Here is a 27903-nt window from a genome sequence, read left to right as displayed (position 1 = left end):
ATTTAAAGGATCTGTAAAAAGATGTTATAGTTCACAAACAAATGTAGATAATGGATTTATTAAATTCTTCAGACCACAATTTGAAGATTTCAAAGCTTGCCATCCAGGTAACATAACTTATTTATACCAGTGTTGCAAAAAGTACAAAAAATATCTGTAGGCAAAAAGTATGCAGTTAGTTGTAAAAAAATAAGAGGTCATTGTTTGAGATATGACAATTGCATACTTTAACATATAGTTTCTGTTTTATTTCAGAAAACGTTGACTGCTCCTTGAAAATAAGGAAACATGTTCATGTTTCAAAAAAATTACGAAAAGCTATTACAATTTGTCATACCATTTTAAAAAATTGTTGCAAAAAATGTTATTTTCCTTTACTAAATTTGCACTGTCCCTTAAATCAATTAAACATTTTGTCAGAAAGAAAATCTTTCTCAGAAATAAGAGATGAAAACAAAACTTTAATTGAAATGCATTCATCAACAGACAAGGTATACTTCATATTGTAATTATTTATGGCAGTACAATTTGGTTGTACAAGTTGTAGTATTTTTCTAATGTTTTCAGGTGTTCTTATTTATTCGGTCAGTTTCTAAAAGAATTTTACCAACTAAGGAAGTTTGGGGTACACCAAAAAATGAAAATAACTTTTACAAAAATTTAAGAGTTGTTTTGGAATCACGTGTGTTTGATAGTATATTCATTGATGAGTGTATAGCAAATGTATCAGTCAAAGATATTCCATGGTTATCAGGTAAGACCAAAACAGTGATTCATAATGTTACCACTGATAAGTTTGATGATGCTCGTTCCTACAAAATATTTTGCTTCAGAATTGCAGTTCCTTTAAATTAGCTGAATTACTTGAATTTATTAAACAAGAATTAATTGCCTCCTTGAATGTTGATTTTATTGCCTGTTTTGTCACTCTCTCATTTGGCATTGTATTTTCTTGTCACAACCAGATATGTAACTTTTGTCAGCCTCTAGTAACTGCCCACTACTTTTTTTTTAATAGGATTGTATCTAACTTCTGACCTATTTTGTTATTCTATTCTGTAATTTAGAACTGTTTTAAAAACTTCTCTATTTTAAAGTTTATATCCATAAAATAAAATAATCACTTAGGATTGTTGCAGGTGCAGCACATAGACTAACCCTTTTATATTTGTAAAGGTATCTATATGCCATTAATGTTGCAATTGTTCAAACTGTGTGAATTTCCAGTGTATTTTAGCCATTTTAGGGTTAAGATTGTGCGCTGCCAATGCGCATGCTATTCGCTCCAGGTGAGTGCTGTTTGACAACCACTCAAGTCTTAATAGGGTCCTCCGTTTTTTTTTAGGAAGCAAAGGAATCCACTATGTCGCAGAATTTTTACCACTACAAAATGTTTTTAAAAATTTAAGATTGTCATAGACCAAAAAGTTCAAGGCCTTATATTACAAATTATTTAAAACAAAATGGAAAGACTAGCATTTTTTGTTTTAGGCATACTTGCAAATCAATTCAGCAAACTTTTAAAATGGTTACAAGAATGCAAAATATAAAAATTCATGTTTTCTGCCTTTATTTTTGTTTTTTAGTCCAACAAAGCCAAAGCTTGCTACAGAAGTTTGTGTGGTGGTATATTGTAAATATCATATTTGTTATATTAAGAAAATACTTTTATGTAACAGAACATGGAAGATTTCGCAACAGGTATGTTGTACCATATCAAAATTTCAACACCAATTATAAAGAGAATAGTTGTTATTCTGCTATGTTTGCTTTACATTATAGTTGTATAACATGTAATAAACAACATCTCTTTATTAAAAAACAAAGAGATCAAGGTAGTACAATGTAAATATAAAACTCTATCATACCTCAAACATAAAAAGTATCATGACTAAAAATATTTTATTGGACAATTTTTTTGAATAAAAGGAGGAAAAACGGAACTTGACTTTTTAATTATATATAACTGGATAGTTTTTTTTCACCTAGCTGAGGATTTCTATTTTCATATTTTTTGTGGCAAGGTATTTAACATAGATTATACTGAAAAGAATGCTAAAATATTGTGAAATAAGTAAAAGCAAATATTAAACAATATTATACATCTGGTAAAAACTTTGTTGCCAAATTAGAAATAAAAAATAACACGAACAGGCAGTATAATTTAAACTCCGTTTTAAATTAATCCTTTCTATGTTTTACTAACCACTTATGGCCACACAAGTTTTATTTCTGCTGCTGTGTCTTTTTACTTTTAGACCCAAGCCTGATATATTACAAATATTTAAAAAGGTGTTTTACTATAAAAAACTAATTTTATTCTCTTGTCGTTTCACATTGCCTGTTCTTTTACTTCTATTCTAGCAATATATCACACTTACTATATATATATAAAAAAAATTTACTTATGTTGAAAATATTTTTTAACCTATTCCAAATAAGTAATAATCAAATGAGTATGCTGGAATTTAGAATCGTTTAAACCTTACTACAATTTGTTTTAGCTTTTAGTATCACTTGAACCAAATTGTTAATTTTCTTTCAGGTTACTCTTTTATCGACATGAACTGTGGACCAAAATTGTTACTAATGGAATTGATATTTTACTATTGAGTCAGATTTGGTCATCTGTCCCAAATTCACTGCCAAATAAGTCTTTTATGGAATTTACTTGTAGATTTTTCCCAAAGGATTCAGGAATACGACCTATAATGAAATTAACGAATCAGCCATTAAGAAAATCTAATCAGGTATGTAGAATTTTTAACACTGCTTGGGCTTGTTTGTCTATCACATTTATTGCAATAAAAAAATATCTTTTCAGGGTCTCACTGATCAAATTATTTTAAAAATATTCAAGAAAATATGTAAGAAATGTCCAGCATTACTCGGTTGTGGTATAAGAGGTAAAAATGAAATTTATCTTCATTGGAGAAAGTTTGTAAAGGATTTGCAAAGTTTTCAATTAAACAACATTCAACTTTTTTATGCAAAGGTTAGGTTTATAATAATTTTGAAAGTTCAAGTTTCTGTTAGGATATTTACCTCTTTAAAATAAATATATCCCTACCAATATTAACCTGCTTATATACCCAACATTTATTTGTTTATAATGTCTTACAGATACAACATACAATTATTTTTGTAAAATGTTTGAACTGGTGAAGAACGTAAGACCACCAAATAGTTTTTTAGTTTGTTTTTATTTATGTTATATACAACATATATGCACAAAATATGGGTGTAAAAAACAAATATGATCTTGCATTATTGTCAAGTTAGGGCTGATACAAATTTTATGTTTGGACAAAACTTTTCTCTGGAAAATATGCGCCCAGCTTAAACTTCAAATATGCGTCCAGCTTAAAGCCTAAAAAAGACAAAAGTGTTGTTTCCCAACATTCAATGGTCCCGTTATGTCATACCTTCCTCCAGCCATGTTGTTTTCTAGACTTATAACATAGGTGATTAAAAGATTCTGGTAGTCTGCGATGCTTTCGGTGGTCAAAGCTATGTGCATTTTCGTTAAACATTACAGCAATTATTATACTGGCCAACAAAAGTGCCAAAAGATATCTAAACGGGTTCTGGGTAATTTTTTGACCACTGAAACAAATTTTGGCTAGCCAATATTGCTAACTGTATCTGCTAAAAAAAAGAACAAAGAAAAGCAGCTATTAGTAACAAGCAATTGTTTCTTAACCAGTATGCATTCTTCATTTGCAACTAGATACTTCCATATTTAGTTCAGTCTGTATATTATTCTCTTGTGCTGTATAAATTTATCTTTGTCAGCTTTTTTATAATTGTGAACCATCGGACAGCAAACCAGGTGTTGCAGGTGTAATAGTAGGTATTTTTTTCTTAGAAGCCACAGTTTCTTTGTATTGCCCAACACAGGATTTTCATGCAAGCAAGGCGAGGCTATAAAATCAACAAGCCTCCCACAGTGAAGTTCAAACTCACAACCTCCACCATAAAAAGTGTGTTCACCAGTGTTATCCATGATCATTTACATAATAAGTAAAAAAAAGCAATAAATCACAAAATTTTATTACATCATGAGCTCCACAAAGCCTGCAGTAAAGGGTTGCTTGCATGCGGCCCGCAGTCCATATGTTGTGCAGGCCTGCCCTACAAATCAAAAATATATGTCTAATAAAATGATGTTTTTTTAGGTAGATATACAAAAATGTTTTGATACCATACCGATTGAAAAACTTTTAGATGTTATAACTGGTATTTTGAAAATGTAAGTAGACTTTTTGAGTTTAAACATGTATTAAATATTTCTAGTTTTAACACTAATAATTTTTTTTATTTAATTTCAGGAATGACATAAAAACCTTAAAGATAAAAACTTTAACTGGGGTATGTATTTAACATAAATTATATCAGTGCTTCTTAAACTTTTTTAGTTTCGTTCACCCCTAGCATCTATCTCCAAATTTCATTCACCCTTGTCTCATGATGTGATAAAACTATCTCGTCTATATATAACAGCACAAAATAACTTAGGTTGTTTCGATTTTTGTTAAGATCAACTCCAGCTTTTGCCATTGTAAATCTACAATTTCTCGAGTCCAGAGATATAAAGCTACAAAAGCACAAAACAAAGTCACCAAATTGTTGTAATTTTTATAATAGGGCTACCAGATTTTTAGCACGCATAAGGGAACATTTTTTTGCCTGCAAGTAAAACGAAAATAGAATTGTTACGTTTGAGAAATACGTGCCATATCCACAACTTTTTTCAGCAGCGGCACCCTTTGTAATTTTCCATGACTTGCACCCCTACGAAAAGTAATTCGGAATTTTTAATTAAATATCACTCAGACAACTTGAAAATAGTGAAGGTTGTTGTCGGTCGCGCAAAACGCGAAAAAAGTTGGATTTAATTGGTTGAATTGGCGCTAAACTGTAAAAGCAGGAGGCTTTTCGCAAAACATTTCGTCCCCCTGTTAGCCTACTAGCCTGTTATCCAATTATATAAAATATGGATTGAAAATAGTTTGAACGGGAGATGATCGTTTATCTATAAGTTAGAAAAATTAAAATTAAATAGGGCCGTTATACCTTCGATGATATGAAAACATGGATTGTCACTCAAAGAGACTTTGTGCTCAACAAAGTAAACAAAATTAGATAACAGAAGATTCGCAAATTTTTTTTGCAGTTTTAATGTTAAAGTTGGCAAAAAAACAGAGTTTGTATTTAAAAATTAACATAGAGCTCGCCTCCCCCTCTACGAATTGCTCTGAACCCCCTAGAAACCCTTTTTAAACCAGCAATTCAGCATCTTTTATGGCTTAGGTATTTTTTGAAAATAAATACAACCTCTCGCCTAAAAGTCTTGTTAAAAGTATAAGCAACTAACTCGAAGTCCAAAAAAATAGGACATTTGGACATTTTTGAGCGTCCTCGGAGGACCATTCAGTTTTCTCAAGAAAAGGGAACAAATCCTCCTAAAAGAGGACATATGGTAGGCCTAACTTATACACTCAGTGCAAACCAACTTAAATATTACAATAAGCAAAAAAAAAACCAAAAAACAGCAGTTCAGTAGTCGATTTACTTCAGAAAGTTGTTTACTAGTGACTATAGGATGCTCTTGAACTTTCGTTCACCCTTTTTCACCCCTTTTGGTTGGTTCACCCCTGCAAACATTTTATTCACCCTGGAATGAACCATTCACCACTTTAAGAAACACTGAATTATATAATAAACATTTTCTATCTCTTAGTAATTCAATTAAGTAAAATATGCCCAATTTCGTGTTTGGGGTTTTGTAACCGGTCCTATTGATATTTTTGTGTGACGAAAAAATTAGCATCACCTACAACTGAAGTTACAGCAAATTTAACGTGCTTTAAACCTTTGGTGTTTTAAATAGGTCATGTCAAAGCATGCAAAAGTATGCTGCCCATAGACAAGTAGTTTATTTCTATTTATCTTGGTTTAAATTTAGTTAAGCACGTTCCCATTGAATTATAGCAGCAAATATGCTTTAAGTCATTTAACAAAAATATATTACTTTTACTAGTGCTGTTTCTTAGTACTATATTAAAATACAAAAATGTAATAACATACACAAGTAGTATACACCGTATATATATGTTTGACAAATAACTAAATTTGTTTAAAGCTTTTACTGTATAACATATTTTTTGTTTAGTGGAACCTGACAGTTAACAATTATGCAGAATCCATTATTCATTCTTTGGAAAATTCACTCAAAAATGTTTCGATCATTGCTAATAATCAGGTATGTTTATTATATTGATAGTAGTTCACTTATATGTGTTGGCCTTGGACTTCTTTAAACGCTGATTGACACCCACTCGCCCGACTGGCGAGTGGCTTCGGCGTGAAATTTAATTAGTTGGTGTAGAACAACTTGTGTTAAGCACCACTACTAAGCAAAATATCACTTAGCAGCAGTTATTTCCTTATACACTAAGATGCAAACACATTCAACACTACACAAATAAAAGGTTAATCTAAGTCACGTTCGAAGCTCGTAATAAAGACTCTTTGTCCCGTTTTAAAAATTAGTTTACCGGCAAACAATCAAAGAAGTCATTGCTGCAGTGGCAACTGGTAAATAGTTATGAGGTTTATTCTTTAACTTAAACATTGTTAATTTTTAAATGTTTAACCCGATCGTTTACGCCTTTTGAAAAGTTTATTGGACTTGTGATGTACCCAGCGGTAAGAATTTAACTTTACTGCATTTATTGAATTGTTCGTATAAGAAAATTATCAGCAATCGCTGCAGTTTTTGGTAACAAAAAGTTTTAATAATATTTGTAAGTAGTGTTTTTTTACTATGTTTAGAGGCACAAAATGGCTAACTGAACACAACGTTTTTTTTTTAAATACCGTCTATTTGTGAAACTATAGCTGAGAATTAGCAATTAGTGTACGTAAGTATATTGTTGCGATCTCTTAAAGTTTACAGCGGTCAACCAAGCCAAAGTTTAAAATATAACTGTCTGTAAATTATTTATATCGCAATTACTGTATGTTTAGATACAAATCGAAACCATTGCGGATGCCCTTGGAAAATTAATACGACCAACTATAAGACGTACAATTATTTAGTCATTATTTGCTGTTTAACCAGTAACTATAGTGTTAAGAGAGTGCAAGGATTTTTATAAAAATGGAGAACAGGCAAGCCGTGGTGGCTACTAAATTGTCAGTGTTATTTTTTCACTAAAGATTGTAAAAAATATTTCGGCTAAAAGCATTGTTTTAAGCGTAAACTGCTTGGTGGGTTATAATTTATTCATCCATGCATGTCAATAAACGACCAGACTTATATAAAAACTAATGTTCACGTATAGAAACTATAAAACAGGGTAACGAAAAAACAAGAAATGGCCCCGTTAGGACGTAAATTTGCAGACGACGTGCCAACATTTTTGGCGAGTGTTATTTCGTCCGGGCGAGTGCTGATTGATAGCCGCTCGCCAGCCTGGCGAGTGGAAATTTTTGCTTTGGAACAACCCTGAATCTACTATATAGGCTAGTGTATTCTTACATTTCGACGACTTAAAATAATTATATTTATTTTTGTTTTCATGTATAGAACTTTATTAAATTGCAAGGAGTACCCCAAGGTTGGTGTTTATCTGCCATATTGTGCAACTTGTTTTATGGGCATATGGAAAGACTGTATTTTAAAGAATACATCCAAGATGACGATACAGGTTTGTATAATGTATTTTAATATATATTTTGAGTTGTTTTATTTTTATAATATCTTATTTAGTAAAGTCCAACAGACATTTGCCAAGGCTACTTTTGCGTTATGTTGATGATTTTCTGTTTGTAACCACTTGCAAAGAGGATGGCATGGTCTTCATAAAGTAAATCTATTATAATTTATGTTACTAAAATGTTCTAAATATAATTACCTTAATATTATTTTCTTTACAGAAAAATGCATAAAGGTTTTCCCGATTATGGGTGCTTTGTCAATCCACAAAAAAGTTTTGCAAATTTCTCTGTTGAAAAAGCTGATTTTCTTTATTGTAAGTAAAGTAATGTTGTACGATATGAAGATCTGTTAATCAGGTATGATTTTTTAAGGTTTTTATTGATTAAATACATAGACAGCCAAACTTTTTTTTATTTGGACTTTGTTGAAATCCAATTGTGGTTTTAACTCCTTGTCTATTATAGGCAAATCTTTAACAACAGTGAATCAACATGAAACATTTCAGTGGTATGGCTTTTTGTTTCCTTCTTACTGCCCGTCATCGTCAATGATAAACGGTAGTTTTATATGAAATATCTTGTTTTATTCAGAATCCAAAGGTTTTATTGTATAAAACCATAACTTAAAAGAACATACTGTTTTTACCCTTCCTGTTAAATTATTTGCTTAACAGTTACAGTGGATAACTGTAATGTATAGTGTACCTTGTAAACCAGAGCATATTGTTTTAACCTTTCCTGGTAAATAAATTTGTATAAAAATTACATTAGATAACTGTATAGTGCAGAGGTCCGCAAAGAGTGGGTCGCAGGATCATTAAATTTGGGTAGCGAGACCTTCCTCTTTGGGTCACGAAAAATTAAAATATGTTTAACGACGACACTTTTTGTGGTGGTTTGTATGAACAAAAGTTTTTTTTGTGCTGCTTTTTTGTATGAAAATTACCTTTCATAAAAACACAAAAAAATAATCTAGGTTACAAAATTGTGATATTTTTCTTTGTTATTAGCACAATATTATTTTGTTTAGTAGCACAATTATTGTTTGTTTGTTACGTCACAGTTGCACACTAAGCCTGGTAATACGTTATACCCAAGATTGCCATCGACATGGACCCAATTTAATCAAAGTGTGCACTGCGCACCTTAATCAAAAGGTGATTTAATCGAAGTGTGCACTGCGCACCCATTTCCCCATTACCAACCACTTCGCAAAAAATGCTGCCTTTGTCGCACCCTATTCTGCTGTAGCCTAAACAGCAGGAACATTGTACTGCTGTTTACTGCTAAAATGTTGTCCACTGCTGTATCCTAGTACCACTGCCCTACCTATCTCACCACTTAGAAGTAAAATCTGAGACTTGTACGCCACGGGAGTACCTTTTCATTTATGATGTCATAAAATCTTGGCGCAAGTGCATACTTTTAGAATATTATGCAACACCGGTTACCAGAGGAAAACAATCAAAGTTCTGTAGTTGTTGAAAAGAAGACAAAATAAGGACGCAAGTCAAAAATAGGGACATTTAGTTTTTCTAAGACCTGGCCCTTCAAAATAAGAACAAATCTTAGAAATAAGGACAGTATGGCAACCCTGGTTATACCTGTTGGCCGTTTCCAACAAAAAGGGCTTCAAAAAAATTCATGTGTTTTATGGAACTTTGTATAAGTATTGTGTTTTATGGAACTTTGTATGAAGTAAGGTATTTATTGCATTTAGAAAAAATAATAAGCTAGTTACTAAGAGTGGAGAAGTAGCAGATGTGCCGACTTTCTTGCAAACAAATGCTTTAAAGCTCGAAAATACAATCATAAAAACTTGCTGTTATTGCTACCAGTCAGATTATGCACGGGAAAAAATAGCTGATAGATATTAAATATAAAGTGACCAGTTTATCCCAGTTGGTTGTATTGGTTAGATATAAAATGGTTAATTACATTAACTCAAGGTCGCTCCAGACATGACTATTCGCCACTCTGTGATGAATTGGGATCTTAGCATATAAGCCTTTCTTTCTTGTGTATATATATTTAAAATCAACCCTCGAAATGATATGTTATGTTGTGTCTGAAGCATTAGCTTACAATTCCCATTAAGCGCAATAAAAATGGGTCTCTAGACACCTCTACGCTAATGTTTGGTTTGCTGCAAAAAGTATTTTCGGCCCCCTGGTATTGTTTACTTAAAACTTGCCAATTACAAACAATTTTAAAATGTTAATGACTTCACATGTCAATGATATTAGTATCAACTCGAGTGTGAAGTTATTTAAAAGGCGACAGTTTAATCAGGTCATTTTATTAGAGATACTTTTAATGTAGATGCTTAGAATGGTTAATAACCACTGGCCTAAAAGGTTAAAGAAAGTTTAACCAACTTATTACAAGGGGAACATTTGTGTGAACTAGTTATGTGTCACCATGGTGATTATTTGTTGTATACACAATGTTGTGTATCATTATGTAATAAGGCTAAATCAGCAAAACCTCAATAAGCTAATCATTAGGGATAATGTAACTGTTTAACACCGACACTTTAAATCAGGGGTCGGCAACCTACGGTCCGCCGCCTCTTTGACAAACTAGACAAGAGTCCATTTCAAATACTTAATGAGACTATTTTAACTACATAAGTGCTAAAAATGTTCGCGCTTTGCGTGATTAATCTTTGCACGTCTGGGTTTTTTACCTTTTGAGGTTGTCTTTTGAACTAGATCAGCGCTTTCGTGGAAGGCCGCCAAGCACGTCGCAGACAAAAGGAAAACGTATTCAAAATACTAAACCTAAATTCTTTAACTTTTTTATATTTTATTTTCGGCAGATTAATAAAAACTTGCAAGAAATTTAAAAGCAAAGGCCAGTGGCGCTCGCTCAGCTCGCCGGGTGCGCCCTGACTCTTACAAAGGTTAATAAACACTAGATTAATCATTAAAGTTATCTCGTTTCCTTAAAGTAGTTTCATTACGCTTTTCATTAGTGGTAGTATGGATGACGACGTGTGCACTCGAATTTTAAACCAAACAAATTTTTTTCGCGCTTTGAGAAAACACTTTACTGCCTCCATAAATGTAATTAAACATGTTTTTAAGTGCAAAAAAGAACCGAGGCCTGCCTAATTCACAGTTGTTCTAACATTTTAATAACACAATTCTTAGTTAACTTATTGTGTGGCCCACAGAGACCTTTCTGAGTTTGGTTTTGGCCTGCGACTAGAAAAAGGTATAAAATTTAAAACTGTTCATATATTTTTAGGCAAAGTCAAGCGTTTGAGTAAGTCAAAGAGATCGGAAGTTATCTGTAAGTTGAGGCAGTCTAATCTTCATAGTAAAAGATATTTTACATGTAGTATGACATTACTAAAATGGTTGAAACAGAATTTTTTTTGACTGCTTCCCAGATACGTGGTAAGGAAAAAGCATGAGTGGCTGTTGTAGTTTGTGCAAATGGAAATGCACAAATTAATAAAATGTGCTTAACTTTTCTGAACAAAAAAATTTAATTGGTTGATTTTTTGTTGGATTTGGCTGAGTGTTTTTTGTTGGATTTAGCCAAGTCAGTATTTTTATTTCATGTTGCACCTTTAGAACTATTACTACAATAAGTATTACTCTGTAATAGGGGTGTCTTATGCTTGTTTGTATCCTTTACCAGATATTTTGTATAAAAAGTTAAGCCGTCTGATAGCTTGTTTAAACAATTAAACAAAGGCCCTGTATACCAGGTTATTAGGCCATCATTTTCTTTGTGTTAAGAATATTATTTATCATTGATTGCAACTTGCTATTATTTAAGAAATTCAGTTTTCAATGTAGAAAACACTTCATTGTATTGCCACCTATGGCTGAAATACTTTGATTTACATATTATCACTTATATCAATTTCCGTGAGGATCAGCTTGGTATGGAATGAGTGCTGTCACTTGGGTTTGGGTTGGATGCTTTTATATGATACAAAACAAAAATAAATAAATAAATAAATTCATGGTCTAACCACCAAAAATTTTCAGATTTGTAAAACAGGGAAAAAGCTAAACTCATTTAGGTGTGTAGTAATATTTGTACAAGATAGCTGAATGATGTTACTTATATAAAATACTGCAACAAACAACTTGGTTAATGTTTTATTAAACAGGGGTGCAAAATATAGATATGCTATGTGTTTAAGTTTGATTTAAAAAGTTAAAAGGCAATGAAAGGTCTGGCAATGAAAGGTCCAACACCTTGCAGAATTCACTTTTGTGTTAAATGAGTTGTGACACAACTACCTTTAGTGGATTTTTATGTGACAACCTTTCCCAACTTTAAGAGTACAATTCAAAGCAGTTTAGTTTTATTAATATTTTTGTCAAACAAACATAGAAGGTTAATTTCACTTATTTATTAATAAGAGCATTGATATAAGTTCTAAAAATAGGATGAACTACATTAAACTTTGGTGACATAAATGAATAGTCATCACCTTTCCATCTTAGTCCTGAAATAATTTATTTTTTTCAAATTAACAAAATTATAGTGCTATTATCAGAGCAGTATGTCTCTTGGACACTGTACCATCTTTGATATATTTACAAGTTACAATCGCCCTTAACACACAAAAAGTATCTCTAAATGTTCCAATATTATCAATTTATAATGGATAGTGCGTATTGTCAAAAATGCTTCCGTGTATAGATGTGGGTTATATTAATACTATAAATACAAGTTTCGCATCATACTTGACAACCTCTTGAGGCACACTAGTGTGCTGCGGCACACAGTTTTGGAATCACTGTTTTAGATGAAAGAGTTAGCTATGTTATTAATGCTAAACATTTAAAGATTTAATGGTGCTCAATATTAAGATCACAATTATTGCCACAAAAACTACCAGACCTTACTTTAAATAAAAAAATATTTCTAAAGATTTTCTGCACTGTATAAAAAACTAAGCCAGCAATTAAGAATTATCAGACCAACGAATTTATTTTCAATAAAAGTTTTGGGTCCTTACAATGTGATATTTAATATTTTAAATTGCAGTATATATAAAGAAATATATTTCTTTTAAAAGTTGATGTGATGTGTCCTGTCCACTGTTTGTTGGATATTGGTCAGATGTGTTTTATACAGATTTACCAATTTATAAAAGTGTAGTAACATCTAACATTTAAAGAAATTGTTTATAGGTTCTAATCAATGGGGAGTTGGAATTGATTTGTCACTTTACCAAAGACTTGAATCAATGAGAGATTCTGTATCTGTTGACCGGACATCTAGTTTTGATAACACCCTTGCATCCATAAGCAGAGGTCTGAAGTTTCGTGCTGCAAAAATTTGCTTCAACAATGCGGTAACCTAAATTTATATTATTATGTACTTTTTTGCTTGATGAAAACCATTCTGCCTTGTTTAGTTCAATGCGCAAGTGAGAAAGGAGCAAACAATGTCTAGTATAAATTCAAAGGGCTTATAGTAGCGAAATATTTTTCTCCATTTTACTATTGTTTTTTTTTTATGCACAGCTGCTGGTCCAATCTTTGTTTTCTTTTAACCAGACATTGGCGGGCCGAAATAAATTTTAAAATGTGGAGATTTTAAGCATTTTATTATGACAACCATTAATCAGGGGCGGGCCAAGCATATTATTGCAATGCAATAGATATTGCAACTATTCATTTTTTGTTTTACTAAAAGTGTTGTTAGTATATTTAAAGTTCCTTGTGACAAAAAACATTTAATTATACACCTTTATTCCTCATTTATTCCTATCTGACTAAACAAAGGCCATTTGTCTAAAACATTGAAATTATTATGGGAGTTAAAGGGTAGGGTTTGGGGTTTTGTAAAGTGTAGTGTAGGCCTGATTCTGGCTATTTTGGTCTTATTCCGATAGGTTTAGTTCTTAATCCAATTTAGACGGTACTACGACTGTAGGTATTAGTCCTAATTTTTGTGATTAGTTTTAAGTGCAGTTAGTATCTGTTTTGGGCAAAGTTACTTTAGGGCAGTGGTCGGCAAACTGTGGGCCGCAGAGCCATTTTTAGTGGGCCGCGAGTTACTTTTGAATAGCTTAGTGTTGTAATGTAGTTGGCCGTGTGATAGCCGTACATTTTTTGCACTTTATTTCAAAAGTTTGCGTGGCTAAGAATTTTTAAATTGACTCAGCTTGGAAAGCCCACATGCCAAATGTATAATTTTACATTATGATCTGGCAGTGCTTTGAGCATAAAGGCGCTGTGTAATATATCATCTTAAAATCAAATATCCTGAATCCGCCACTGTTTCGTAGTGGGCCTTCAATAGCTCTGAAAAGAGTTGTTTGGGACGCGACAAAAAAGGTTTGCCTACCACTGATTTAAGGAATAACTACTCGCTCATTGCTTATGATTCAATATGTGTACATTTTAATAATTTCAATGTTTTTAGGCTTCATTGCCGTTCACAACATTTACGTAGTTACTCAAGTATATAATTTATTAAAACTTGCATGTTACTTAAACAATAAAATATTTGCTACTTGAACCCATCCCACTCACGACTCATGGTTTTATTGGCTACGCAGTTAACATGGCACTTCACGTTTTAAATTTAAGATTTTTTGCTTGTTTAAAATCCTGTTGGTATACATATTTAAACCAATCTGAAAATAAAATGAAGGTAAAAAGTTATATTAAGTTTGTTTGTAGAATATATGCATCTATCGCGAAATTTTGAGACTATGTAGGGCGTAGGCGTAAAGATCACAAACTGTTTTATAAAAAAATGGGCCACGGATTAAAAAAAGTTTAAAAACCACTGTAGTAGATAATAAAAAACAAAATATTATAAGGAAAACATAAATGTAGTAGGAATATCAAATCCCATACAGACGTAGGTAGCATTTTGAGAGTTTTTAAATGTCTTATTCATTTTCAACATAGTCTTTGCGGTTGGTATTCTTTAGCTTGCGTAGGCCTAGAGTGCTTTTTTGTCTTTTCTTTATGGTGGCTGACAATAAACTTTTGAGCATAATGGTTGAAGGTTGTAGTAAGACATAGTATGAGTATCAAAGTCCATGCAGAAGCAGTCACGATTATGTTGAAAATGAACAAAGAGATATTCAAAACGTTCAAACTGCTACCTACTTTCCTATGTGCTTTGATATTCCTACTACGGTTTGCTAAAACCTCCAACCATTTTGCTTCAAAACATGAATGGATTTACTGTTTTATGAAAATGTTCCCGCTAATGGTGAATCCAGTAAATCTATAAGAACACTCAATCACAAATCACCTGGCCAACAATTTTCTTTAGCCACATGTAATCATGTATTTTTGAAAAAGAAAAAAATTGTTAACAATATGTCTTTAGTCCACCTGGAAGAAGTCCTACAGAACTGTTTATACAAATGATTTAACCTCCCTTTCTATTTTGTTGTGTTTAAACAGTTCTTGGTTGTTTACTCGACTTACTGTACTATTGAATTTGTGAGACCTTTTACCACGAGCGAAGCGTGTTTAATTCGCATAAGGTTCGACAAAGTCACTCATCTGGCCTTTTCGCCAAATTTTTTTTATTGCACTTTTGTTCATCAGTGCGTCATTCAAATGTGACATAATATATTATATAGGCCCTATTTAAATTACACCTAAAACTAACATAAATTTTAACCAGATAGACCACCTGTCTTAGTGTTTCACGCAAATTTTTATGCATTTTCTATGCAGTCATAAAAATGTGGGGCTATTGACCTTTTTTGCCAAAATCGATAAATGCCACCTTATCAAGCAACATGCGCATCTTTTTGTAAGCCCAATGTATCACGTCTCCTTCTAAATTCAAAGTTTCACCCATTAAATCAACTGAACAACTCCTTTTTTTTTTTTTGCACGAACGCCGCCACCTTCTCTGTATAATTTATTTTAATGCAAAACAATTGATCCGTCCCTGTTTGAGAGTTATTATAATAAATTCCCCAGAAACCACACGTTTTACCACAAAATTGTTAGTGGAGATTTATGGTCCACCATTAAATTGGCCGACCAATCAAGATCTTTCTTACTTTCGGTTTGGCCTTCGACTGGGACAAGGTTACCGACCGCTGATCAGAAAAAATTATGTATTTCTTACGGTTATACCTTTTCTGTAACAAACACTTCTCGAAACCGAACTGTTTACTCTTATATGATTCAGTTTAAAAAAAATGAATAACTGATTTTTTACCGTGAATTTCACAAATTGTATAACCAGTCACCTACAGTAGTTTACAAGTTATGATTAGGGCGATTTTTTTTATTTCGTAAAAAAAAGTAGTTTTGTTGAAATTCAAGGGTAAGTTTGTTGGAATTCATACGTAAGGTGAAACTTTGTCAAAAATATTTTTAAAAATGCACCGTGGTATTGCAAAAGTTGTGTTGCCGCAATGTGTTATCTTTAATGCTTACAAGTTCATTGTTCATCCCATGGGTCACCAAACCTTTTTTCATAACGGGCAAAATCCTGGCCAGATATTGGTGTATGTTATTGTTAAACGAATGAATTATAAATAATTTTATAATTAACAAAGCTCGTTGAAATTGTCGTTCAGTTTAAAATTTAATTCAAATTTAAATTTAGTTTTTACACACATTCAACAATTTAGGTTTTGCTTGAACTTCTTTTTGCTTAAAATAGTTGTTTATTTCTAATTGTACAAATATATTACTAATAATATCATCGAAAGCATTCTAAAAGCTGTTAACAAGAGTATTTTATACCTAATTGTTGTTTTGTTTTAATATGATTTGTTAACTTTACGGTACTGCTTTGTAACTAATTGAATATTGAAAGACGAGTTTAGTTATACACACATTTTTAGGTTAACTCCAGAGTGCAAATTTTAAGCAACATTTATCATTTATCCGTTTTGGCTGCCATGAAGTGGCTTACGCATGACATTGCTCATCAATATCACACAAAAAGATGCTCCGGAGAAGCTGTTATGGGAATACAAACACTGGTGGATCACATGCTAGAAAATCACTTTTCGATTCAAATGAATGGTATTTATTAAGGTTTTATTAAACTAACTATACGTAAAATATATATTTCATAATTATTATTAGAGAAATCAGGTGGCACTGTATAAAGACAAATTGTATTTGATTCTCGACAAGCTTTTCGCACAACCGTGCTTCATCAGGTAAATGAAAACAATTAAAATGCACGTAATAGCACAGGCGCAAGTAAAAGGCGATAAGAATGGTGACGTCTAACATATCCACAGGCACATGCTCGCAAAAGCGTGTTACTGACGCAAAAACAATTATGCTATTATTACGGCAAGCAACACAACCTTTCTGCATTTAACTGCCGACCAACTGAGTATATCGAAACGCCAACACAAATATATTTACACTTCGCATGACGGAAACAGGTTACGTGTCATAGCACGAAAAACCTTTTTCAGGGCAGCGGAAATGTGTGTCATCACATAACGGCGCGTATTGCTGGGAATGTTTTGATTAGCAAGTTCTTACGAGCGGCAAAATAACGGTAAATTTCCATTACGTCATAGCGATAAAAGACAGGTTTTATGTGAAAACAAACGAGGTAAAAATATGCAATACGATAAATTCCAAATTATCCACTAATTATTACTTATGACGCTACACATATAAACCAGACTTGGACAAACTACAGTTAAGCAATTTAATGCTGCTCCGGCTAATTTTTTATAAAACCATTTTAGGCAAATTTGGCCTTGAATTTTTTTAATATTTCGTTGAATAAATGACCCATCTAAGCCATTCCTACTATTGCCACCTTGTCAAAACGGATATTTAACCTTTGTTAGACAATAAATCGTACTTTATATTGTGGATTTTAGTTCCCTATTTCACCCGCGGATTGAAGTGAAAAACAATTGCCCAACCTTCGCATATGCTCTAAAGCAGTGCTTCCCAACCAGTTGCTCACGTGGGTCGCAAAGCTATTTCAGGTAGATCGCAAAGCACTTTTAAATGTTACAGTTTTACATTAGATCGGGAAACTATTGCATTATCATTAGGTAACATTTATGCAACAATACCTCAAGTAAACGTAACAATTAGTTGAGTTGTGTAGCATTAACTATTTCCGTACGTTCTCCAGTAGTAAAGACGCGGGTTTTGTGTAGCTTAAAATTTGTTTGGTCGTATCTCATTGTGGGTCGGACAATAAAACTTGCATTAAAAGTGGGTCGCGAACAGAAAAAGTTTGGAATTCACTCTCCAGTCATTTAGGGCAGAGTCAGGAACGTTTTCTTACACGCGATTTGCTAAAAATAGTGTAAAAGATCCGGTATTTGATTTTTTTATTGTGACGCAGGCTAAAAAATCTAAGAACCACTTCAATGCTACTGTATCTATCAAGTGCGATATAGTTCGCTACATTTGTTTTACTTAACCAGTCATAGTTTTTTTTTAATTAGCGCTTTTAACCAAAGTGTCGCGGAGATTTTTTAGTTGGGTTGTGCACTTTTATTTAGGGCAAAGGAATTTAAAAACTTAATAAGTTCAAACATACATTTCATTTATTTTTTAGGATTTGGTATGTATTATTTTTTATAGCTATGTATCATAATAATTTTTACATACCAGAAGTTGTGTTAGCGGTAAATATTTTGCGGTTTGTATTACAATTGAGTTTGGTTCTCCCTATTAATTTGTTATACCAGACCCCCAATTAATTCCTTATAAAGGATATCACGACTTTACAGGTTAGTGAAAGTGGGCTTCCTTTTTTTAATATAAACTTTTAAATTAGACCGACATAAGTATTCTTAAGCTACGCTTGCATTAACGGTACCTGCTGAATTGGTTTTGAAAAAAAAGTGGTAATACTGCAAGGTTGACATGGTCTTCAAATTTAACAACACACCTTTAACGAACAAATATTACAAAAACTCAAGCGTTGTTTTGTTTACTATAACATCTTTTTAACAAACTGTAGTTTTACGCGCATCATATTAGTAAGATTTTAAACTCTCCCCAAATTGGCGGATAATATAATACTTTATTAATGCAAATATGACACTCTTGTTTTTGGCTGTCACAGAATATTAGTTAGCAAGTAATCAACGATACGTATATGTTTTTATTTCAGGTAAAAAGTTCCCCAATCGCATTGAAGCAATGTGGATCTGTTATCACGCTTTCGTAACAAGTCTTTGGCGACAGAAAGTGGCATACAAGGAAATTATATTTGGTTTAAAAAGGTTGATCAGAAATATTAAAAATAAACTGGCTCACTCAGAAAAATGGAGTTCTAAAAAATACCTTTTCTACAAAGCTATTTCGAAATTTCCTCCTGGTCTAAAACGTCTATCGATACGGTGATACATAAACTTAATGTGCTACAATTCACCTGGAAGAATAAGTTGATTTTAAATGTTTATAATAACAGAACTTTTAAATTTCAAATCAACAAACTTAAATTTCAGTCTAAATTGGTTTCTGGTAAATTGGTTTCTAACTTAAATTTAAATGTAAATTGCTTTTGGTTTTTATTATTTTTTTTTAAATTACCCAATTAAAAGCTTTAATAGTGTCATCGCACTGAAATCTCTAAGTGATTATGTCGCTTGAATTACTGATGCTAGTGTGTAACATCTAATACAGTGGTTCCCAATATTTTTGTTCTGTCGTCCTCCTTTTTTAGTTTTCAAAACCTCGCAACCTGAAGTTTTCGTAAATGATAAACATAAATTAGAGTTAATAAGTATACTGAAATTGGGAAAATGTTCACATGTTTAGACGAGTTGTTTCCTTCATTTAACACATTAGGCTACGACCTATCATACATAAACCAGAGAGTTAATTAGAAACTTAATTCAATTTTTAATTTTAGCTTCTTTGTTATTATTCTGCATTTTGTTCTTTAATTTCTATACCGGGTGCACAACATTTTCCCTGTAAAGTAGTCCCTATATATACAGTATAGTTACTTTACTATGCATCAGTGTTGTAATGACTTGACTTAAGTCACTCTTTATATGACTTGACCGGGACTTTTCCCATTCCAAGTCATCGGTTGCCCAAGTCAAGTACCAGTCAAATCATTATGAGAACAAGTCAATTTCAAGTCATGTCAAAGGTACCGGTAAACTGTTAAACTATTAAAATTGGTAAAAAATCGTCCCGATTATAAGCAATAATTTAACTAATAAAAAGCACAAACGCAATATACAGCACTAAAAGTATTTAATGTGCAAAACTTTAGACAAATTTTAATAAAAAACGCTTACCCTAATGTAATCCCAAGTAATTTGACAAAATGTCTGAAGTCCAAGTCGAGTCATTTGTCAAAAAAAACTCGAGTATAGTCATTTGAAAGCAGTGACTTTTAAGTTAATGACTTGAGTCATTACAACACTGTGTAATAAGTACGATGCGCATTATTGTGCTAGAAAGCCGCGCTTATTTTATTCATTTAAAGACGTCTTCCAGTGAAAGTATGTCGTATCAGCAGGGTTACCATACCGTGCTTATTTCTAAGATTTGTGCTTATTTTTTGGCTGCAGTGTGTTAGAAAATACTAATGTGTTTATTTTTAAGAAACGTGCTTATTTTTTAGTTGTATGCTTAGTTTGTCATATTTTATAGTTTTTTAACCCCACAGCAGTTTTTATTGCACGGTTGCATATATTTCCTTCGTTTAACGATATTCAAGTTAATAAAGTTCGACAGGAACATATTATACCTGTCCCACAACCGTAAATCCTAACAGTTATCCGGCCCCGACGGTCAGGCATTACAATTTTCATGCCCCTTGTTATAAAAGTTTGGTGAACCTTGGCCGAAGGGTTCACGTCCATTTATCTTAGAAGTTTAGCCGATTCAACCAAATAAACGTATTTTTTGCACGTTTATCGATTAGGCTGCATTTGGCACAGAGAACAACATGTTTTTTTAGAATTATTTGTTTTTGGATGCCACCTAAGCAAAATCCTGAATCTGAGTTATCAGTAGCGTGCTTATGTTTTGGTCTTAGCAGATGGTAACAAGGCTTTGGAGCAGGCGTAAATGTTAAATTGCTCCGTCTCCAGCTCCGGAGCTTATTGATATCACTGCCCCGGCTCCATTATGTCAAAAAATGTTTAAGGACGAACGCTTAATTAGCAATATCTAGCGTTTCAAAATAGTGACAAACAAAACACCGCAATAGAAAAGAAGGCGCCAAAGAGGCAACAATTCTTAATTTTGTGAAGGATTGCTATTAGATTATGTGAATTCTGCCATTAGTAGTAGCCTAGCATCTTAGCAAATACATCGGAGCCGGAGTTATTTTTTAAACAACTGCTCCTGCTCCGGCTCCATTTGAATTTCACGTAGAGCTCCCTGTCCGGTTAAAATGCACGGCTCCGGGGCTCCGGCTCCAACGCTCTGGATGGTAACCCTGCGTAATAGGGCATCGCAAGCAATGCCTAATTTCACCCCATTCTAAATTACGCTGGATTTGTTTCAAGATTGTATGTCAAGAAAGCACTTTCCTCGAGGCCTACTAAGTTCCGGAGTCAAGACAATTTTAAGTTTTTCAGACGAACCAGACGAATACAGTTTACAAGCTTTTCGCCAATTTGGCGTCGTAGAGCTCTACACCCAAAGAAATCAATGATTTTGAGATGTAAGACATTAAAGCTTTCATGGATGAGCAGTTTGATCCCAAACGTTTCATGGCGAGGGAAAGGTTTAAATTTTAGAGCAAAATGAAGCGCAAGCCGGGTGAATTGATCCAGAAACTAGCTGCACGCTTTCGTCAGGTGCTAGTACCTGCGACTTCCCATACTGCTGGCCAATTAAATAAATCACCGCCGACACGATTTATCTGCTCCGTGAAAAATTAAGATGTTCTGAAGGCTGTTTTCAAAGTGAAGAGCGATTGTCGTTTTTGACCGCTCTTTCAATTGCTACGGAGACGGAAGATGCTGCTCAGGTTGCCAAGGAAACCTTCGGTGCAGAAAATGGATGCTGCAAACAAGCTACACAACAACAAAAAATAATTAAGCAAAGGAAACCGAAGTGTCATTGGTACACGAAATCTAGACACAAAACACCAACCGTTTCAAAAACTTAAGGTATTAATTTTGTAGGGACATCTGCAAGCAGTGTGCAGTTAAATAGGGCCGTTTCGCTGAAACCTGGATGCTGTGTAAAAGAGCGATAGAAATGCAGTTGTGTTAAAGGGCTCCCAAAATGCATTCCGGCATAAAGATCCCGAATTATTGCCAAACACTCCACTGCTGTGCCAACTCGCTCTAAACTTTTTCTTTTTTCCATTACCCACCAATACCCCCCCAAAGGGCCAAAAATCCAATGCCATAACAGCGACGCCCAAACGGCGCCGGTAAAACTAGGGCGTCCAAACGTCGAAGCCAGACCGACGGCTCCCGACAGTCCTATACCCTCTACCTACAATTTTAGCTGTTATTTTTCCATTTAGTTCTAATTTCTATGAATGTTGTCCTTATTTTCTATCATTGATTGATGTACTGTTGATCCCCTTCATTGTGAAGTTGCTTGCACTAACAAAATGTTGCAAGCATTGGCGTATGGTTGTTTCTCGACTCGCTCCTCTCTGAGCCTGTGTAGCTCAGTTGATAGAGCGACCGTCCCTGTCTGACCGGAGGTCGTGAGTTCGAACCATACTGCAGGCTATTTTTTTCTGACCTGCCCTACTTGCATCATAGATCGACAGATTCGGTGAGTCTGCGATAGCTTTTCAGTGTATTATTTCTATGAATTGATAACTTATTCCGAAAGATTCTTTTCTTGTTCGGACAATTTTTAATGTGATTCTGTCGTAGATATTGATGCGTACCGGTATTTCGATTATGTCACCATTGTAGAATTTTGCTTTCGGCTAAGAAGTAGCCTACCAACGTTTCGACCACATATTCGGGCAATAGGGAACACAATAAGACCTAAAAAGCAACAAATACCTTAAGCAGAAAACTTTATAAAACGATACTATTAAGAGCAACGACATAATTAAGTCAAATACGCAGTAATATCAACGACAGAAAAAGAACTTGAACGTCTGAATAAGGCATGAACCTGTCGTAAATTTATCGAAAAACCGGATTTTTTAGCCCTGTTTGGGTTATTGGCGGGGTTAGAAAATGGGTTAGGGTTGAAAATACTAGGGGAGTTAGTGATGTAGCCTACTTCGGGTGGATTTTGGGGTTAGATAATGTGTTGTATAGGCCTGATTCTGGCCATTTAGGCCTTATGCCGACGGGTTTAGAACTTATTCCGATTTAGACGAGACTAACAACATTAGGTAGGCCTATAATTCCTATTTTGGTCTTATTTCGACGTTGATCTTATTTCTGTATTATGGCTGGAGTCCCGGGCAATATAATTGCAACTATAGGCGAAAAAATATATAGGCTTTACGACAAATAAAAAAAAAGGAAAAACAACAATGTTCCACGTCCTAAACCACAAGGCGCGAAAAATGAGATAAACACCCGATAAACCCGACAATGTGAAAAAACGAGGCTGCAACTTTCTAAAGCCCGCTACTACACAGAAAATGATATGAGGTGCAAGAAAAGTGTCTTGTTTAATGTTCTTTGTGTTGGCATGTCTATGTATTGCGCATGATTCCAGAAAGCGTTGGTAGTCTGCCTTTCGAGTCACAATGCACCAACATTCAAAGTCGATGTAATGACTTTGGCTGGTCGCATTGACTGGCTAACGCTGATTTCGATGCATCACATTGACGGACATCCCGCTCACATTTGGCATAGGGTTTTACACCCTTTTATTTGTGTCGCGAAAGCAGCCTACCCGGAGTTCGGTATAGGGTTATGGCTTCTGACATTCCAAAGTCCCGTGACACTCGCTGAATAACCTCCGATAAATTTGGGATGTAGGCAGGGGCGCGCGCAGAAAGATTTCCAGGGGGAGGAAATCAGGGGCGTATCCAGAAGATGAAATAGGGGGTTCTGAATTTTCAACTTGGGAAATTCCCTTATTTCCGTCTAACGTTTATTAAAAATGACGTCATAAAATGATGATTGCAAGACGTCTGTCGCAAACTAAAACTAGCATAGCAAAAACAGCAGATGTCCATTGTCCACCCTTAGTGTAGTTTATGTCGAATAACACGCCACGCCTTGTCACAAAGTCTCGTCAAAACAACAGGTAACTTCAGGTCAACTGGTCGCACGATAATGTACCACATTAGGAATATTACGTCACAATGACAGATGGCAAATTAACGCAACTTCTCGGAATATATAGTGGTTTTACAGGTATATCACAATTTGTGACATCGTCGTAAACTAGTCAGAAACAGTCAGTTAACGACCAGCAAAAGCAAACCTTAACTTAGGACGTAAAACGAACACGTGCGTCGTCGACACTCCTGCCAGGCGCCAGCTGCGAAACCACTTGGCGAAAAAATAAATCAAGACCGTGAAATATGTGTGATTAATTGTGTTAGAATCATAATTCGACTATCTGCAGCGCAGTTTCCCCAGTTTTAATGAACGGGACTAGCGCTAATTTACAAGCACGTCTTTCGCCACCTGCAATAATAAACGACGATCGTTTTTTCCAGGGTGTTATTATGCCACGATCAGCGCAACATCTGCGCAAAGCAGTGGGCCAAGTCAGCTAAAATAGAAGCTGCGGTTGGGGGAAATAGGCTGTGTCAATTGCACACTTAACACGTGGTCTTAAGAGTATGCTAAAAGAGCATAATTTTGCGTTAACTATCGTTGTCGTTTGTCGAAATACACACTTGCTTATCAGCCAACCTAAACGACTAACGAAAGAGAAAAACTATCCTGCGTTTACGGTCGACCAAACAAAGGACGAAAAACGACGTTTTTCGGCTTCGCATTAGCTTAAGACGCGTGACCCAATTACATTAAAACACTGCCGCTTCGGACAGCTTGTAAACCCTGACAAAAACGATAATCTCTTACAAAACGGGGGGTAAGAAAAGAACCCCCAATACCCCCTGGATACGCCACTGGGGGCAATGGATATTGTATAATGTTTGTAACCTTCATAAGTAATATATATTACACTTACAAATAATACTAAAAATCGCATTTTGAAATTCTAGGGGGGGGGCAAGTTCCCCCCCCCCCAGGCGGGGCGCCCATGGATGTAGGGTATTTTGTTGCAATTACATTGCCCGAATAGGTGGTCAAAACGTTGGTACTTTAATAAAATTTTGCCGGAAGAGCAATTTTACCATTGAAACAATGCCTGGGAGCAACAGTATTTTCATTGGATTATGTCGTTTGTCTTAATACTATGGTATTCTAGATTATTCTGCTTTAGATATTGTTGCGTTGTAGCATTGTAGGTCTTATTGTGCGATCCCGGCGTCACGTAGTCTCTCAAACTTAAACGGTGCCAATTGTACCAAACAATCGGACATTTTTTAGCGCAAGCTTTGCTGCCATATTCAAATGTACTTAAACACGATTGCAGTTGCAAATTTTTTGAGTACTTTTATGACGAAAAAATTTAACCATATTTACGGTCTCAATTTTCCCAATTACAAATATTCAATAGTAATAGAAACAATCATATACGCACAGAGACACAACAATTACGTGTAGCGTTTGATCAAACCTTTCCAACGAAGCCACACATGACGCGGTGAATATCGAGGCCATGCGTTTTTGTCGATGAAAACCGATAATAATATTCATAACTGATCGCGGTAACTTTATAGCTGCGTTTGTATAAATTTTATTGTAGCTGTTTGAAATGCAAAAAAGGAGGACATTTGAGTATTTCTATCCGTTCTCCTAGGACAAATAATAATTTGTTATCAAAATAAAATAATAATTTGTTATCAAAAATCAAAAAGAGGCCCTACGGTAACCCTAGTTAAATATCATAAAAGAAATGTTTTTTGTCAAATGACAATGATTATGTTGAGTGCATTTTACAGCTATTTCAAAAATACTTCTGGCTTAAAAACTGAAAGTAGAATTACGTCATTATCAAGTCAGATTAGGACCAAAATACTACTAATAGGTAATAGTCAAAGTATAATTAAAATCGGAATAAGACCTAAACTACCAGAAAAAGATCTAAAAACCTCTTGCCTAACCCCAAACTCCATCACTAACATTCTTCAAATATTAATCCAAACCTAAGTTTTAATCTTGCCCATTACACGCCAAATATCCCAAACAATGGCAGGCACTTCGGTGTCCCCCAATCGTCCCATACAATCTCCATGCAGTTTTAGGTGGTACTTAGGTCTTAAGCTGATGAGTTAATGACTTTTTATGACTAGATAAGGTCTTATTCCGCTGAAAATATTACTGTGTATTCCCTTTATTAGGTTGTTGATGTTATTACTATGGTAGTATATAGATAATTTCGCTTAAAATATTGTTGCTTTGAAATTCATGTTTGTTATTGTTTTCTAAGCTATCATACAAATCTCTTACAAAAATGCCAATTGCAAAACAGAAACTTAAACACCAAAAAAAACAGCATTAAAATTGGTGAGAGTGTCAACAATAAATATATCTGGATATGTATGATTTAACCAAAGTGAAAGCACTTAAAGTTTGGAAAGCATTGATCAAAATAATTTATATACAAATAAAACAAACAATATATATATCATCAATTAGTATAATATCCATTTTTTATTAAATTAATAAACACAAGGTAATCCAGCTGATTTTCTTGCTTTTTGAATTACAGCTCTAAGCAAAAATTGTTGTCGAGACAAAGCTCGGACATGCTTTAGAAACAAATCGGTATCAATAACATCTTTGTGCAGAGCTTCACCAAGATAGTACATGGTATCCTCCAATGCCTGTTCCTCGGCAAACGATAATACAATTTGTTTGTATACGGGACTTGTTGCTGTAACAACATCATCTACATCAAGATTATCTTGTTTAGACTGCAACTTTTCAATTTCTAGAATCAATCTTTCATTTCTCTCTTGGATCGAAACCATGTTTTCATTGGCACCATCTACTTCTTTGTTTAGTTCATTTAGAATGGACAGAATTTTTTCTTGCCCAGTTTTTAATTCGGTCTCTACTTTTTTTAATGATATAACTTCATTTTCTGCCTGAACCAGTGTGTCTTCTAGTCTCCGTTTCAATTTGTCATTGACAGCTGTCAGAAGCGATGCTTTTATCATGCTATCATCTATAGTTAATTCTTTAGGTTTCTGCTGTTGGCTTTGGGGTGCAAAAGAGGGGGTTGGTGCTGGATGACGTTGATTTGGTTGAGCAAACCCCGGATAAGGTGGATATCCCAGGGCAGAATTATTAGACGGATAAGGAGGCTGTTGAGTTGTACTTGGAGGGTAGGGGGTGGGTTGTCTGAAGTTTGGGTGATAACTTGTTGTAGGTGGCCCCTGTGGAGAGAAACCGGGTGAAGGATATGGAGCTCTTTGTTGTTGATGTGGAAATGATTGAGGTGCTGGGGGGCGTGTTGGTTTTGCAAATACTGGGGGTTCCTCTCCAAAGACTACACTCATTACTTGAACACAGCCTGTTAAACTGTGGCTTCCTTGTCGCCAGTCAGTTAAGTAGGGCAAATAAATTCTTCCGTTTGAATCAACATGCTTTCCCTGTCGAACTTGCATTGTATTTGTTGGTTGAACAAAACATAGTGGGGGAACTTGTGGGTGTGCTTCTTGTAACCAAAAGGCAACAGGAATGTTATATCTTGTACCTTTATAGGACACTGGAATAGTACCCTTTAAACACAGTAAACTCTTTCTGGAACCATCATTGTATACAAAATTATCCAGCATTGGGGACAAGTCTTTATAATGGCTGACAGCATTCATGATGTCTTGCCTGGCCATATCCATGTGCAAGTATTTTCCTTGCATTTGAGCTCTTAAAAATGCATCCAACTGTTGTGACATAATGGCAGACTAATATTTATAATGACTGGAATAAGTTCAGTCCTAGGTAAAAAAAATGAAGAGGTAAACACATATGTGTTTAAGGTAAATAAAATTAGTCTGTATTCATAAGTTTGTGGCATGGTGTGACAAACTTTACAAACCAGATTACTGTAAAAGAGCATTGGCTCTAGCTCCAGAGCCTATGCAAGCCCATAACAAAAAGCTCTGTAACTGTAAATGTTTTAAAAAGTTTTTTTAGCTTTAAAAAGTTTTTTTTTTCCAGTCTAATATGTTACATTAGCTACACCTAAACAATTTGGTAGTTGAAACAGTTTA

The 27903-nt window shown here is 34.2% G+C and overlaps 2 protein-coding genes across 4 annotated transcripts; one reads left to right on the top strand and one right to left on the bottom strand.

The window, feature by feature from the left end:
• The first annotated feature begins 363 nt into the window (after positions 1–363).
• LOC146164342 (telomerase reverse transcriptase-like) lies at positions 364–19334 on the top strand. Of its 3 annotated transcripts, XM_083382009.1 has the most exons (15): positions 364–491; positions 568–754; positions 1587–1701; positions 2546–2750; positions 2825–2995; positions 4179–4252; positions 4332–4371; positions 6176–6265; positions 7595–7715; positions 7778–7874; positions 7945–8039; positions 8191–8283; positions 12891–13054; positions 16541–16724; positions 18808–19334. In XM_083382009.1, the coding sequence occupies exons 1-15, from the start codon at positions 471–473 to the stop codon at positions 19038–19040; spliced, it is 1890 nt and encodes a 629-aa protein (XP_083238135.1). In that variant the 5' UTR covers positions 364–470; the 3' UTR covers positions 19041–19334. The 3 variants fall into 3 exon arrangements, with proteins under 3 accessions (XP_083238135.1, XP_083238136.1, XP_083238137.1); XM_083382010.1 differs by lacking the exon at positions 8191–8283; XM_083382011.1 differs by lacking the exons at positions 16541–16724; positions 18808–19334 and having other exon boundaries at positions 8191–8233; positions 12891–12965.
• Positions 19335–25180: 5846 nt separating this feature from the next.
• Positions 25181–27622, bottom strand: LOC146164341 (tumor susceptibility gene 101 protein-like). Its single transcript, XM_083381810.1, has one exon. The coding sequence runs from the start codon at positions 27583–27585 to the stop codon at positions 26347–26349; it is 1239 nt and encodes a 412-aa protein (XP_083237936.1). The 5' UTR covers positions 27586–27622; the 3' UTR covers positions 25181–26346.
• Between the last annotated feature and the right edge of the window lie 281 nt (positions 27623–27903).

This window comes from Ascidiella aspersa, chromosome 2 (genome assembly GCF_963924565.1).
Source record: "Ascidiella aspersa chromosome 2, kaAscAspe10.2, whole genome shotgun sequence".
NCBI classification, from domain to species: Eukaryota; Metazoa; Chordata; class Ascidiacea; order Phlebobranchia; family Ascidiidae; genus Ascidiella; species Ascidiella aspersa.
This window is presented reverse-complemented; position numbering and strand designations above follow the sequence as displayed.